We start from the raw sequence: 15,281 nt of genomic DNA, 5'->3' as shown, positions 1-15,281 counted from the left end.
ATTCCAGTCGTGTATTTGTACGCCAGGAATTAATGTTGGTATGATTGTTAGAGGAGGGTTTAACACCGTGATTGGAGTTTTATCCCATTTGTATGTGATGATTCTCTGCCAAGAGTGTAGCGTTGCTTTCACCGTTGGTGGGTATTGAGCTGTAATTGTGGACTTAATTTTCCTACTAAGTAACCAGAATTGCATATTATTCTGTCGCATGATGTCTTTCTCAATTTGTCCCCATAAAGTTTTAGGAGTAGGCAAGAACCATTCTTGCAATTGGGTCAAAAGAGTTGCGTCATAATAATCCTGTAGATCAGGTACGGTCGCACCACCTATATTTCTATGTTTAATTAGTATATGGTATGCGCAACGGGATTTTTTGCCATTCCATAGATATTTTCCCAAACTGCTTTGTAAGGATTTAAAGTAGTATTTAGGGATACATATTGGTGGGAACCTGAGTTGATATAATAATTTTGGTAAGGTCATCATTTTGAAAGCTGCCAGGCGACCAGCCCATGTAAATTCGAATTTACTAAGTGTTGTCAGATCTGTTTCAAAATGTTTCTTAAATGGTAAAAAGTTTGTTTTAAATAACTGTTTTGTTTTGTTAGTGAGAGTGATTCCCAAGTAAGAAATCCCCTCGTCTTTCCAGTGGTAGGGGTATTTATTAGACAATAACTGCCTGGTTGTGTTATCTAATCCTAGGTCTAAATAATGGGACTTGGTTTTATTGATTTTATAATATGATGCTGCTCCAAATGTCGTTAGTATATTTTGGAGATTCGGGAGAGATGAAATAGGATCAGACACTATAAGCACTATGTCATCTGCGAACAGACTTATTTTATTATCTATTTGCCCAATTTTTATACCAGATAGTTTTGTGTCAGATCGTATACATTCTGCTAGAGGTTCGATGGCTAAATTAAATATTAAAGGAGATAAGGGGCAACCTTGTCGTGTTCCATTCGAGATGCCAAAGGGCCTAGACATCATGTCATTTGTGTATACTCTCGCTGAGGGGCCCTTATACAGTGCAAAAATTGCCGATAAAATATTTCCATGAGAGCCGAATTTTAAAAGCACTGACTGTAAATAGCCCCAATGGACCCTATCAAACGCCTTCTCTGCATCCAAAGAAAGGAGCAGAGAAGGCGTTTGATGTCTCTCAGTGAAGTGTACAATATCAATCAGACGTCTTGTTGCATCTGAAGATTGTCGACCTTCGAAGTCAGATTGATCTTTGTGAATGAGGTCTGGTATGTAGTTCATCAGTCGATTCGCTATTGCTTTGGCGTATATTTTGATGTCAATGTTTAATAATGAAATCGGTCTGAAATTTTGGGGAGAGTTTTTTCTTTGCCTGGTTTCGGCAGTGTTATGATCAAGGCCTGAAGCATCTCAGCCGGAAATTCTGATTTGGATGCTGCTTCATTAAAAAGTTAGCATAAGTGGGGAGCCAGTATATCTCGAAGTAATTTATAGTATTCTCCTATCATTCCGTCTGGGCCCGGAGATTTATTGTTGGGCAGGGAGTCTATAGTTCTAGCAATTTCTTCCACTGAAAATGGGACGTTAAGATCAGAGATTTGATCAGTAGTTAATGATGGGAGACTAATAGTATCTAAGAAATCACTTATTATCTTTGGGGTAGGTGTGGGAGTTTGAGAATCATCTTTAAGATTGTAAAGGGAGCTATAATAACAGCTAAATGCATTCGCTATGTCTTGGGGGTCTTGCAATTTTTCTCTAGTAATAGGGTGGTATAGATATGGAATCTTTGATTTGGAATATCTGCCTTTGATCCGAAGTGCCATGTTTTTTCCTGCTTTGTTGCTAGTATGGTAATATTTAGCTTTAAGTTATCTAGTATGTTTTTCAAATGTATCCAATAAAGTCATTCGGAGTTCCTGTCGTAATATTTGTAGTTTAGTTTTCAGTTGTTGTGATGGGTGAGATTGGTTTTGGAAATCTAATGTTTTAATGTCAGCAGTAAGTTTCTCAATGAGTTTAGTTTTATTTTTCCTGAATTGAGCATTCAGTTGCATTAGGATTCCCCTACTAAATGCTTTATGAGCACCCCATAGGGTGGCGGAGTCTGACACCGATCCCACATTATATTTAAAGAATTCAGTTATCTGGTTTTGTATAGTTGTAGCATAGGTAGGCATTTTGATAAGATGTGCATTTGTTCTCCATAGAAAATGGGTCGTTTGAGAGTGTTTAGGTAGAATAGTCATACTAACTGGGGCATGATCAGTCCAAGTGATGGGTGCAATGTCAGACTCCCTCACCAGCTGTAATAACCACTTATCCGTAAAAATATAATCGATACGAGTATAGGTATTATGTACCAGGGAATGATATGTGTATTCACGATCTCCAGGATGATGGCATCTCCATACATCATAGAGATCGCTTTTATTCAAAAAAAATTTAAGTGCACAGTTGGTTCTGGTTTTGGGATTAGAAGTGTCTAGTTCTTTTTCATGTATTGTGTTGAAGTCTCCACAAATTATTAAGGCACCTTTTCGGCATTTACCTATTTTTCTCATCAGGCCATTCAGAAAATGGGATTGCCTTTTATTAGGCGCATACACATTTACCAATGTAGTAAGTGTATTATCAATGGTACATATTAATATGAGGTATCGACCATTGGTATCTACAATAGATTAATGTAATTGAAAATTAACTGAATGATGTATGGCAATAAGTACTCCTCTTTTTTTCTGTTGGCCTGAGGCTGTAAATATGTGAGGAAAGTTCTTATGGGTGCAAGTGGGAATAGCACCTGTTTTGAAATGGGTTTCTTGTATACACAATATTTCACATCGCTGGGTTTTAGCCATTTGCCACATCGACGCTCTTTTTGCTGGATGGTTAAGACCATTAGTATTTAAAGATATTAACTTTATACTCATAAAAGGATATTAATAAGATGGAAAAAGTAAGTACATACTAGCCTGATAATAGCTTTAAACTCTACTTCCATGTGAACAATCTGTAGTCTGAAATGAATGTCCAAAAATTTTGTGACTGAAAAGTTTTGATTCAAATTTTGTAGGTTCACAACATACCTGTCCCTTTGAACGCTATGAGTTGTGTATAGGATACTGTGAAGAAAAAAATAAAAGTAAAAGCACAAACAAAAATATAACCAAACATTAAACTTAACTTGCAGTGGTAAACATTTCAATGTATACTGCAACATTAGAATGTGGAATTAGTTCAAAGGTCAGCTGTTCCAAAGATTTAGTATCGCACGGCACGGCGGGCAAGCTGATAGATCGGTTTCCTATAGATAGGATTGTATTTTGACCGGATCTGGTCAATGAAAGCTAATGCCATTGTGGCGCAAGTTTCTCCGGATTCTTCTTAGCTCCGATAGGTGGAGTTGGTTCGGGGATAATACCCCATGCGTGAAGTAACTTAATGCCTTGTTCCACAGAAGTGATTGTATGGTAGGTGTCGTTCTTCTGTATCAGTAGTTTAGATGTTTGTTTCCAACGGTATTCAATTTTATGATTACGCAGAGCTTTTGTAATCGTGGAAAGTTGTCTTCTCATATCTAGAGTATGTTTAGACAAGTCAGCATAAATCTGGATTGTATTATATGGTTGTGGAAGTTGTCCTAGATGTCGCACTTTATATAGGATTTGTTCTTTAACATGGTAGAAGTGTATTCTAAGTAGTACATCACGTGGTATCTGTGGAGGGAGAAATGACGGTTTCGGAATCCGATGGATACGATCAATTGTGAGCTCTAAGGCTGGTATAGCTGGCAGCAAGTTGGAGAATAAGTCAGTGGCATATTTTTTAAGATCAGACTGCTGTATATTTTCAGGGATACCCCTGATTTTGAGATTGTTCATCCTTGAGCGGTCTTCTAAATCTGCGATTTTAAATTTAAGCCACTCTTTTTCAGCTTTATTTTCTTCATGAGCATCTATTAAGTCATTAATAGTATTGGTCATGTCTCCCATAGAGTTCTCAATAATGTGTACTCTTTCACCTAAGGAGTTCACTGCTTTGGAGAATTGATTTGTGAGTTGTAAAATATCCGTATGAAGCGAAGTATGTAAAGTTAATAGCATTTCTTTTAATTGGGTGTCCAGAATAGGCTGGTTATTAGTGGGGAATGCGGCTATAGGCGAAGCTATAGGAGTTATGACTGTGTTATCTTGACTAATATGAGGTATTTTATGGCTTACCTCCTGGCCTGTGAAATCCAGTTTGATACGAGTTTTAGCCGGGCTGCGACATGTAGGGCTGAGGCAAACTTCCTCATGAGGAGATTCCAGATGTGTTTTGTGAGGTGATTCTTCTAGAGCAGCATCAGGCATGTCAGTGTAGTGCGCTCTCCCTGAGGAGGCTGTTGCTGGTAAAGCAGCTGTGAGAGGATCTGCGCCATCTTTTTTTCTCCCTCCCGCTGACTGAGAGGAGAATGTCGTTAGTTTTTTAATTTTCCGTTCGTCTTTCCGCTTTTTAAACATCACCTTCGGATTCAGGAACTCTTCCGTCGCCTGTTCGTATCTTTTTTACCGATATTCGCTGTGAATTGTCGCTAATATGCCCGTTCGTGTCACGGAGCTCTCTCACAGAGCTTCCATTCGGCTCGTGCGCTGGCCACGCCCCCCCCCCCCCCATATAGTGTATTTCTATCCAAATGTCCTATTTGTTCCCTAGTATATTTTAATTGTTGTTTGTTATATGCCTTTTCTATGAACCTTTCTATCAGTACATCTGTTTGTGTCAGGTAACACACAATTCCTTTTAATTCTAAGGAATTGGCCTTTTGGGATCACCCTTAGAGGGAGTCTAACACTTTGGTTAATCTAGGCCTAATTACATTCTGTATAGATAACTGGACCAAATTGTTGACACTTTTTGGTATATGTGATTAAAAAAATTAAACACTTTTTTTATATAATGTATGATATTAGTTTTTATCTATAGTAAGATGCAGATTGTACAATTAGGCATGGGCAGATGGGCATGTTTGGCAATGGGAAATTCCTCTATCCAAATTTTTGTCCCCCTCCTCCATCTTGGTGGAACCTAACCAATAGGATACATATAGTACATACATGCATCATAAATATAACCTGTAAGTGACTGATCGCCACTTCCTGAAGAGGCAAACACAGGAAAACATATGTCAGAGTGGGGGATTCATCACTTCCGGGTCCCATGTGACTATCCAGCAGGCCCAGAATTGGGAGCGAGGTGTGGATTGCATGCCAGCATCCCATTGACAGGCCTATCTCCACATGCTATATTTCTCCAGTGCCGGAGTATAGGCACTGTTACATGTGAGTGCAAGCTTGTTTTTTTGATTTTCAATCATTAATAAACCTACTAAACTAATGCCGCATACACACGATCAAACAATCCGGTGGAAGAGTCCGCCGGACAATCCGCCCGTGTGTAGCCTCCGGCGGACTTTTTTTACCCAAAAGTACGGTGGACTTAGAAAGTAGTTATGCACTCCAATCTTACCGCCGGACTCGCATTTCGGCGGACAATCTGGCCGTGTGTGCGCCAGTCCGCCATACTTTTGAAATGAACGGAATTTTCCCACCATTTTGAGCATGTCTCCAGGTAGCCGGGGCCAGCGAAGGAGGCGTCGCTGGCCCCGCCACCTGGTATGGACTTAAAGGGGAATCTCTAAGCCGAAAAATCGGCGTGGGGGTCCCCCCCTAGGTCCACATCAGACCCTTGTCCGAGCATGCTACCCGGCCGGCCAGGAAAGGGGGTGGGGACGAGCGAGCGCCCCCCCCCTCCTGAGCCGTGCCAGGCCACGTGCCCTCAACATGGGGGGGTGCCTTGGGGAAGGTGGGGCCGTGCGGCCCCCCCACCCCAAAGCACCTTGTCCCCATGTTGATGAGGACAAGGGCCTCTTCCCGACAACCCTGGGCGTTGGTTGTCGGGGTCTGCGGGCGGGGGGCTTATCGGAATCCGGGAGCCCCCTTTAATAAGGGGGCCCCCGGATACCGCCCCCCCACCCTATGTGAATGAGTATGGGGTACAATGTACCCCTACCCATTCACCTGTGAAAAAAAGTAAAAATAAAACACAACACACAAGGGTTATAATAGTTTATTGCACAGCTCCGGGGGTCTTCCGTCTTCAGGGGTCTTCTCGCCGGACTCCTCCGCTATCTTCTGCTAGCTCTTTTGCTAGCGGAGGAGCCCGACTTTCTTCTTCACCGCCGCCGCCCTCTTCTTCCGACTTCGGGGTCTTGTCCCCCTCTTCGGTTCTTCTTGCCGGGCCACCGCAAATTCTTCTAGCTCTTTTACAGGTCGCCGTCTTCTGTTCTTCTCTTCTTCTCTTCAGATGTTGCCTCGTCGCATCCTCCGCTCACAATGGCAGAGACACGGCGCACGGTGACTTATATAGGGACATCGCCGGATGATGTCCCCGCCAATTATGATGTCACAGTCCCAGGGACTGTGACATCATAATAGACGGGGACATCATCCGGCGATGTCCCTATATACATTTTTTCCCATACTCATTCACATAGTGTGGGGGGCCGGTATCCGGGGGCCCCCTTATTAAAGGGGCTCCCGGATTCCGATAAGCCCCCCGCCTGCAGACCCCAACAACCAACGGCCAGGGTTGTCGGGAAGAGGCCCTTGTCCTCATCAACATGGGGACAAGGTGCTTTGGGGTGGGGGGCCGCATGGCCCCCCCTTCCCCAAGGCACCCGTCCATGTTGAGGGCACGTGACCTGGCACGGCTCAGGGGGGCTTGCTCGTCCCCACCCCCTTTCCTGGCCGGCCAGGTAGCGTGCTCGGACAAGGGTCTGATGTGGACCTGGGGGGGACCCCCACGCCGATTTTTTGGCGTAGGGGTTCCCCTTTAAGTCCATACCAGGTGACGGGGCCAGCGACGCCTCCTTCGCTGCCCCTGGCTACCTGGAGACGCACTTAAAATGAGCGGACTTTCCTCCGCGTGTGTGGGCGAGTCCGTTCATTTCAAAATTACGGCGGATAGTCCGGCGGACTTAGTACGCCGTATTAGTCCGCTGAAAAAGTGCTGTGTGTGGGCAAGTAGCTTGTTCGGAAAGTCCGGCGGACAGGCCGGCGGGAAGTCTGTCAGACTAAGTCCGCCGGATAGTTGGCTACGTGTGTACACGGCATTAGAGCTACTTCTTTATGACTCCTATGGAGTTTACTTGTACACCATAATCTGACCTGAGGGACCTTTGGAATGGCAAGTTGCTACTGAGGAACGAATTGTGTTTCCAATAGTGATTTTTTTGACCTCCTGTAATTAAGGGGTCAAACACCACTGGTGAGTTGCCATCTATTTCCTGATCACTTGTGGTGAAGGACTTGGAAAACATGACTAAATAGAAGCCCACGATTGGTGTTGGGTATGTCACAAATGGACTTTTATTTTATGCAATATATTTGATTGTTCACTTTTTAATGCACTGTATTCACTTTTTTGTTGGAGCAGTATGTGATGCACAGGTCACCTTATACAGTTTGTGAGCGCCGATGTCCTTATATATTTGATGTTTATGCACTAAAGGTGGATCATTCACATTTTTAAAGGGGCAGCTACCCAATTTTCACTGCACATATAATGATTTACATTTTTCAGAGGGTGCCATCATTTGTTTCAAAATCACAGAGAACCTATGTGAAGAAGCCTTTAATTTTTGTTATGAATTGTTTTTTAAATATTTACAATTTTGTTATTTTATTTACATGTTTTCAATTATTTTTTACATGTTTTTTTCAACATTGTTGGGGGTGTACTTGGATGAAATTTTAGGGGTCCACACAGATCTAACATCTCACCATTGAGACAGAGAACGGAATTGACGACAAAGATTCTTCAATTTCTTTCTCAGCAGCTTTAGCATGAAAGATGAACAAACAGAGGTTAGAGGCTCCTGTTCAGTCATAAACTGAAGCATAGTAAACACATTTTACTATGCTCAGTTATCAATGGACATAGGAGCGATCACTACCGATCTCTCACTTAGCCTAACCTAGGCAACAACCGTCTTCAGTAGCTCAGTTATGACGGTTAACTGAGTCTGCACACATGCCTTCTGCGAATCCAGGCTGCATTGCCTGGATCAACAAAATTAAGGTTTCCTCGTAACAGTGATTGGCTTCCACGGAGGCCTTCAATTGCACCCGAGTAACCTCTTGCTAACATGCCTGTGCTTCCTCATGGCAGAAGTTAGCCTACTGTTGGAGCCTATGCAGCTGTAATTTTCATGTACTGCTAAGAACGACGCTGCTATTATTCATACCTTGGGCTGCCTGGGGCCCTGTCACCCCCATTCTCTGTGGAGTGATGCCTATAGGCTTACATTGATAACAGCTGCTTGGTCTCAGATGTTCCCAATCCATGCTTTTTCACACTAACTTCAATACAAGTGTGCAGCTTATTTTAATTTGATAATGACCTCAGCTCCCTACTGTTACTTTTTCTTCTGTATGGATGGGATCCTACCCAGATCTTCTGTGGGAGAGATTCCAGTCTCGGTCCCTTTCGCCTGCTCAGCCAGCCATCCAATTGCTCTCTCATCCACCCAGTTGCCTCATGCTTTTGTATACTTTGTTTATGGTTTACAGATACAGATGAAAGTTTTAATGGACTAAATGACTCTGCAGTTCCCCTAGAAGCCCATATGTACTGTGTACTTTTATACTTTTTGGATTTGCTAGCCTACTGTTGGGTCTGTACCTGGGCTGTTAAAAGCTCCACCATGCCTCCTTCAGAGGTTTCCAACCCCTTTGCTGCTCTGACCCAGGAAATGGCAAAATGGGCGCTGGCCCCTTAAATCAGTCAGCCTTGCTTCCAAAGGCTTATACAATTAGAGATGCCCATATCCAAGCATCAGTTGTGACCTCAAGAAGCCCAAGGTCATCAGCCAAGCATGCTGGTAAACGAACAGACAAATAGAAAAAAAACATCCTTATCTTTAGCAAACCAAAATAGCCTATCAATTGCTGGTACAACAAAATAAAAGGTCAGGTGACTGCCACACACTTAATAGGGTGTCTGGAAGCTCCCATCTGCCTCAGGGGTCCCAAAGAGGAGGTTACCACAGTTCAACTACTGTGTCTCAGCCACAAGCTAGCCCACATTCCTCACTGTATTCTGCTTTACTCCGCCTGACACAGACAGGTGCTGGCTGTTTTCTCTTTCTTTTTTGGACTTTAATGCATTTAAGTCAACCCTTTAAGGACTGAGGTCAGGGTTTGGAGATTCTTTACTACCCCAAAGGTCTCTTCGAACCTCCAAATGCTGGGTCCCTAACAAGGGCCTACCAATCCAGACAGTACTGAAAATTAGTCCTATCCAAGTAGACTACCCAGAACCCCCTTACCCTGCCTGGGTGACAACCCCTGAACACTGAACAATGTATTCAAACAATTTCCATTTAAAAAGACCACAACCCAAATACTGGGGATATATACTTGCCATCCAGGATCCACCCCTTGTGTCCTGTACATTACATACATAAAACATGATTAAAAAAATATTACAGAATTCCATGTCCATCCATCCGACATGGTATCACATAGCGTATAAAGACCTCTGATATGCCACACCTGCTATCCTCTATATGTTATTCTCATATATACTGTATCGGTACCGCTATCTCATTTCTGCATTACATACTGTACATAAGCATACATTTTTCACCACATATATTCTTTATTTGAAAAATTGTTTCCCATAGTACAATGAAACTGGCTTAGTCCTTGATTTATTTTCCAGAAAGTTTCATTATAAGTACAGAGTAGGCCTGCCTGTGGCATATGATGCAACATCCAACTATTTACCCTGGTGTGGGGCTACAGGAGGTAAAAACATGGTGATCTGTGATAGTATCCTTCAATGTTGTGGAACACGCCCCTCTAGACATAGAAGTGTGTCAGAGATCACCTTTATATCTTTTAAGTTTTCAAATATTAATAACTGTTGTATCCTCATATATTGTTGGGGCTGGGCTCAGCCCTTCCTTCTGAGAGCTCTGTTCTCAGCTGTCGGTTAATTGACAAAGTCTCTTCCTTCCACAGTGACTCACCTGGTCTTCATTTCCTGTTCAACAGCTAGAGCTGCTGGTTATATAAACTCCTTGGATCAGATTTTCTGTGCCTTCTCCTTGGTCAACATATCCGGACTCCCTCTGCTGTGTTTTCCTGTGAAAGACTTTTGCTTGGCTGACTTCCCTTCTGGTTCCTGAACCAGTTTGCTGCACATGACTTCGCTGATCTCTGGACTCCTGTTTCTCTGGCTTGTTCTGACTACCTATCCTGGTTACCGAAACCAGGTCTAGGTTTTGACTAAGTTTCCTCTGTTTATATGATTTTATTAAATAGTGTGATTTTTACTGCACTTCTGTCTCAGTCTGATTCATGGTTGCTGACATATATATCAAAGACACCTCTTCTAATTACTGAGTGGAACTCATCAATATTCATGGTCCGTCTATGGCATCAATGGGTGGGGCTAGCCTTTCCAGCCTCATCTATGGACAGACATATGGCTGATTTAGCAGAAATTGCATTCAGCCAAAACAGCTCCACAGCTCTCCCACCCTCAATACAGGCTGCACCTTACTCTGAAGACACTGTTCTCATTTGTAAGTGTCTCCACATTACTGCAGCAGGAACTTTCCAAAGCATGTGCCATCGTAACCACTGACCTAAAAGGAGATTTCCAGAATATAGCAAAAAGATTGGATTCTATTGAATCTAAAGAAGATGGCACTACGAGACAAGTAAATCAAAACTTTAATCTGATCACCACATTACAGGATCAACTGGAGCAAGTTCAGACCAAGATAAAGGACCTCAAGAGCAGGTCGCATCGCTATAACTTTGGGGTCCGTGGCCTCCCTGAAACAGTCACGGACCTGGAGCCCACACAGCACACACTAATGAAAGATTTGATAGCCAACATATCGCCACACCATTTGCAACTGGACGGCTTCCCCTAGGCCTTAACAGCCCCCAGATCAGACAGCTTGCCCCAAGATGTCATAGTCAAACCTCATTTCTAGAGAATCAAAGAGAAGAATGTGGCAGGATATCGCCTTACAGGGACACACAATCTATATATTCACTGATATTTCTCAACTGATGATTCAAAAACGGCGATTGCTAAAACCACTAACACATCTGTCAAATCGCCAGATCAAATACTGTTGGTCATTCCCATTCCAGCTTTCTTTTGTCTAAGGGAAAATGCATTCCTTTGCAAGTTACAAAGAGGGAGAAGATGTTTTGCTGGGTCTAAGCTTGATGTCCAGGAACTCTCCACTGACCAGGGCATCTGCAACACCTCATAGACCTGTTTTACCATTGTGGTCACAACCAATTGAAACAAACAGGAGGACAGGGGGTTGGGACTTTAAATGAAGCAGGCAGGTGTAAAACGTTTACATTTATTGGAAATCAGTGACAAGTTACATGAGGGTAATCATGAGTACACCAAGAAAACCAATATATTACATTCAGTGAATGACAATTAACCACTAATAATACAAATGACATATTACAGGTGATCATTAAGTAGGTAAAACATAAAGTTGTCATAAAAACATGACATATAATAGCTCTATGCATTTTGTGAATTCATCCACTCTTCAGGAGCATGCACGTGGAAAACTGAAAGCTGTAGTATAATAGTAAAAAGAATATCTGTAAAGTCTGACCCTGTCACGGAAGAAGATTAAAATAAGGTAATTAAAAGTAATCTTGCCTAAGATAAACCCCCTATCTATGCAGCAGCAATGTGCCAACAGAAAACCCCTAGGGGTATCATTGGTGGGAGCTGAGGTGGTTATGGCAGACCAGGACTCAACATGAATCCACAAAATGCATAGAGCCATTATATGCCATGTTTTTATGCCAACTGTATGTTTTACCTACTTAATGATCACTTGTAATATGTGATTTGTATTATTAGTGGTTAATTGTCATTGCTGTATGTTTATTCACTGAATGTAATATATTGGTTTTCTTGGTGTACTCATGATTACCCTCATGTAACTTATCACTGATTTCCAACAAATTTAAATGTTTTACACCTGCCTGCTTCATTTAAAGTCCCATTCCCCAGTCCCCGTTTGTTTCAGTTAGATAGGGATGGAGGCAATTGACCTTACCCAGTCACCGCCTCATTTAAAGTCCCAAAGTTTTATTTTTCTTCTAAAAAATTAGGGATGGAAGCGCGCTTGTTTATATCATTTTAGGTCTGATTAATACCCAATTATATCATGTATTAATACAATTACCCAATATAGGAACTCCCCCTCCTTCCATCGGGCTAATCCCAATGGGATGGGGCTTTTTTACTCCCCACCTCCATATTAAATAGTCCAATATCCTTGGCAACTGCATGTGTCATGTTATAGATAGGAGCAGTTGCTCCATCACCTTGGGAGCTGCGAGGCATAATGCAGGTCTTCCTCCTCCCCTCCTTATAGGGTGGGTGGACCGCCCTTTACTAGGCATAAACATCACGCCTTATGCGATGGAACCGCTGTGCCTCGCCTTTGGCCCCGCCAATTTCCATCGCTTTCACACCGAGCAGCCAGGTGGAGGAACATTTTGACACTGTTTTGTCTGGGGGCGGCCCCGCCCTGCTGCAGTTGCCTACTCTCCATAGTGCACGCCCACATGATGTTGGTGGGTGTTTCAGACTAGCCCTTATAAGCCATTCTGGGGTGGTTTGACTCACATGGCGGTTCCAGCTTTTTACCGGCACACCAGTATTGAAGTGTTTGTTAGGTAAATTTGAGTTCACTTTTTCACCAATGATTTATGCCGCACTTTTATTCTATCTTACATACTTTCTTTGGTTAATATGGTTCCTCATAGTCTCAAATTTCTATGCACCTCACCTCTTCATCTTTACTTTCTACTCTCACTAACCTAACCTTACCTTACACTCATTAGCATCTCAATACCCTATCCTTTACCAAGTTTAGGACATATGACCAATTGTACTACATAATATGAGTTTCCAATCTATTTTATAATCTCACTTTTGTTCCCAGCACTCATGGTCTTTTTTGACCATTATCTTTTGGAATTTCCTTCCTTGGAAACCATCTCTGTTGAGTCCTGGTCTGCCATAACCCCCTCAGCTCCCACCAGTGATACCACTAGCGCAGTGGCGTAACTAGAACCTTCAGGGCCCCCGAAGCAAGAAACCATGGAGGCCCCCCCTCCCCGACCTCCGGACAGGGCTCTTTTCTCCGAGCCCGATGGTAGAACACTGGGGCCCGGTCCCAAGTGGGTGGCCGCATATAAAAGGAACAAATTTCTCCATTTCCTCCCCCGCTTCTCCTCCTCTCCCTCCCACAGGCACTCAGCGGCTGCAGGAGGAAAATGGAGAGATCGGTTCCTCTATATTGGTGTTTCACAATCTTTTTCCAGTCAGGGCACCCTTGAAGTACCCTAGGTGAATGGGGCTGCACTCCAACCCCCCTGCAACTGTGTGCATTGCATGCAGTTGCACCATAGTGATCATGCATTTAAGGGGTTAAAACAGGTGGTCAGTAGGCAACATATTGCCTCTCTACCGTCTGTGAAATGCCCCTGAAAAGCGATCTGAGCATGGATCGCTTTTCAAAGAAACAGCATTTTACATAAAATGTGCATACATACATGTAAACCCAGACACGCACATATATAAAAACCCACATATATATATATATAAATGCACATATGCACACACATATAAAAATTTTAGGGGGGCAAACAGAAAAATTCAGAAAAAAATTCAGAAATAAACATAAATTACAGCCACTGTGCCCATCAATTGCAGCCACTGTACCATCAAACGCCACCACTGTGCCATCAAATGTCACCACTATGCTCATCAAACTCTGCCACTGTGCCCATCAAACTCTGCCGCTGTGCCCATCAAATGCTGCCAGTGTGCCCATCAAATGCTGCCACTGTGCCCATCAAATTCCGCCACTGTGCCCATCAAATTCCGCCACTGTGCCCATCAAATCCTGTTGGTGTGCCCATCAAATGCTGCCACTGTGAATCCCCACCGCCCGCTCGCTGTCTGCCCGCCACTTACCCTGTCTTGGTGGGGCAGCGGGTAACGGCCATGAGTGGGGTCCTCCATGCATCTCCTGCCATCCTCATCTCCTGTCCTCTCCTCCTGATAGGCGTCCAATAGCTGCGCCTATCGTTTCAGCCAATCAGGTGACGGGAAACAGACCCGCACACCTGATTGGTGGAGAGGCGGTTCAGTGTTAGGAAAGTGAATATTAATTCACTTTTCTAACACACCTGGGTAGACTGTGAGTGTCAAGCATGGTGCTCGCAGTTCACCTATTTTGAAGCCTATTAGAGCCTATGGCTCTCATCGAGTGCTGCAAAAACACCCCCTGCTGCTGTAATTCAAGCGCCCCGCACCCCAAAAGGGACCAGACACCTAAATATGGGGGTGGCAGCGGTGGCCATGGATGGATTCATGCTATGCAATTCATGAATCTATCCATTGGTCATAGAGGGGGTGGCTGGAGAGAGGGGGCGGTACCTGTGCACCCTTTTGGATGCACCGTCACTGATAAACACATGCATATTCACATACATACATATGCATACATGCACAGTCACATACATGCACACACACACATACAAGCATGCTCACACACACACACACACATACAAGCATGCTCACACACACACACACACATGCATGCTCACACACATACATGCATGCTCACACACATGCATGCTCACATACAAACATGCTCACACACACACGCATGCTCACACACACGCGCATGCTCACACACACATACAAGTATGCTCACACACACACACAAGCCTGCTAACACACACGCGCATGCTCACACATACACACACACACACACAAGCATGCTCACACACACACACACACACACACAAGCATGCTCACACACACGCATGCTCACACATATACATGCATGCTCACACACACGCGTATGCTCACACACACATACAAGCATGCTCATACACACACACACACACACACACAAGCATGCTCACACACACAAGCATGCTAACACACACACACACACACAAGCATGCACACACACACATGCTCACACGCACACACACAAGCATGCTCACACACACACAAGCATGCTAACACACACACAAGCATGCTTACACACACACACGCATGCTCACATACAAGCATGCTCTCTCACACACATGCTCACACACACATACAAGCATGCTCACACACACACATACAAGCATGCTCACACACACACACATACAAGC

The 15,281-nt window shown here is 43.6% G+C and overlaps 1 protein-coding gene across 5 annotated transcripts in view; it reads right to left on the bottom strand.

Annotated features, from left to right (window-relative positions):
• Positions 1-15,281, bottom strand: part of ARID4B (AT-rich interaction domain 4B) — a 2,504,499-nt gene that overhangs the window by 969,043 nt on the left and 1,520,175 nt on the right. For 4 of the 5 annotated variants that reach the window (XM_077486552.1, XM_077486551.1, XM_077486548.1 and 1 more), the window contains one exon: positions 3,078-3,113. The exons of the other annotated variant lie outside the window; for it this stretch is intronic. In XM_077486552.1, coding sequence (XP_077342678.1) covers positions 3,078-3,113 — 36 coding nt within the window. The remainder of the gene's footprint in view (positions 1-3,077; positions 3,114-15,281) is intronic. 5 annotated transcript variants of the gene reach the window in all.

Source organism: Lithobates pipiens, unplaced genomic scaffold (assembly GCF_037356315.1).
Source record: "Lithobates pipiens isolate NorthernLeopardFrog02 unplaced genomic scaffold, aLitPip1_a1.2 Scaffold_18, whole genome shotgun sequence".
In the NCBI taxonomy this organism is placed as follows: Eukaryota; Metazoa; Chordata; class Amphibia; order Anura; family Ranidae; genus Lithobates; species Lithobates pipiens.
This window is presented reverse-complemented; position numbering and strand designations above follow the sequence as displayed.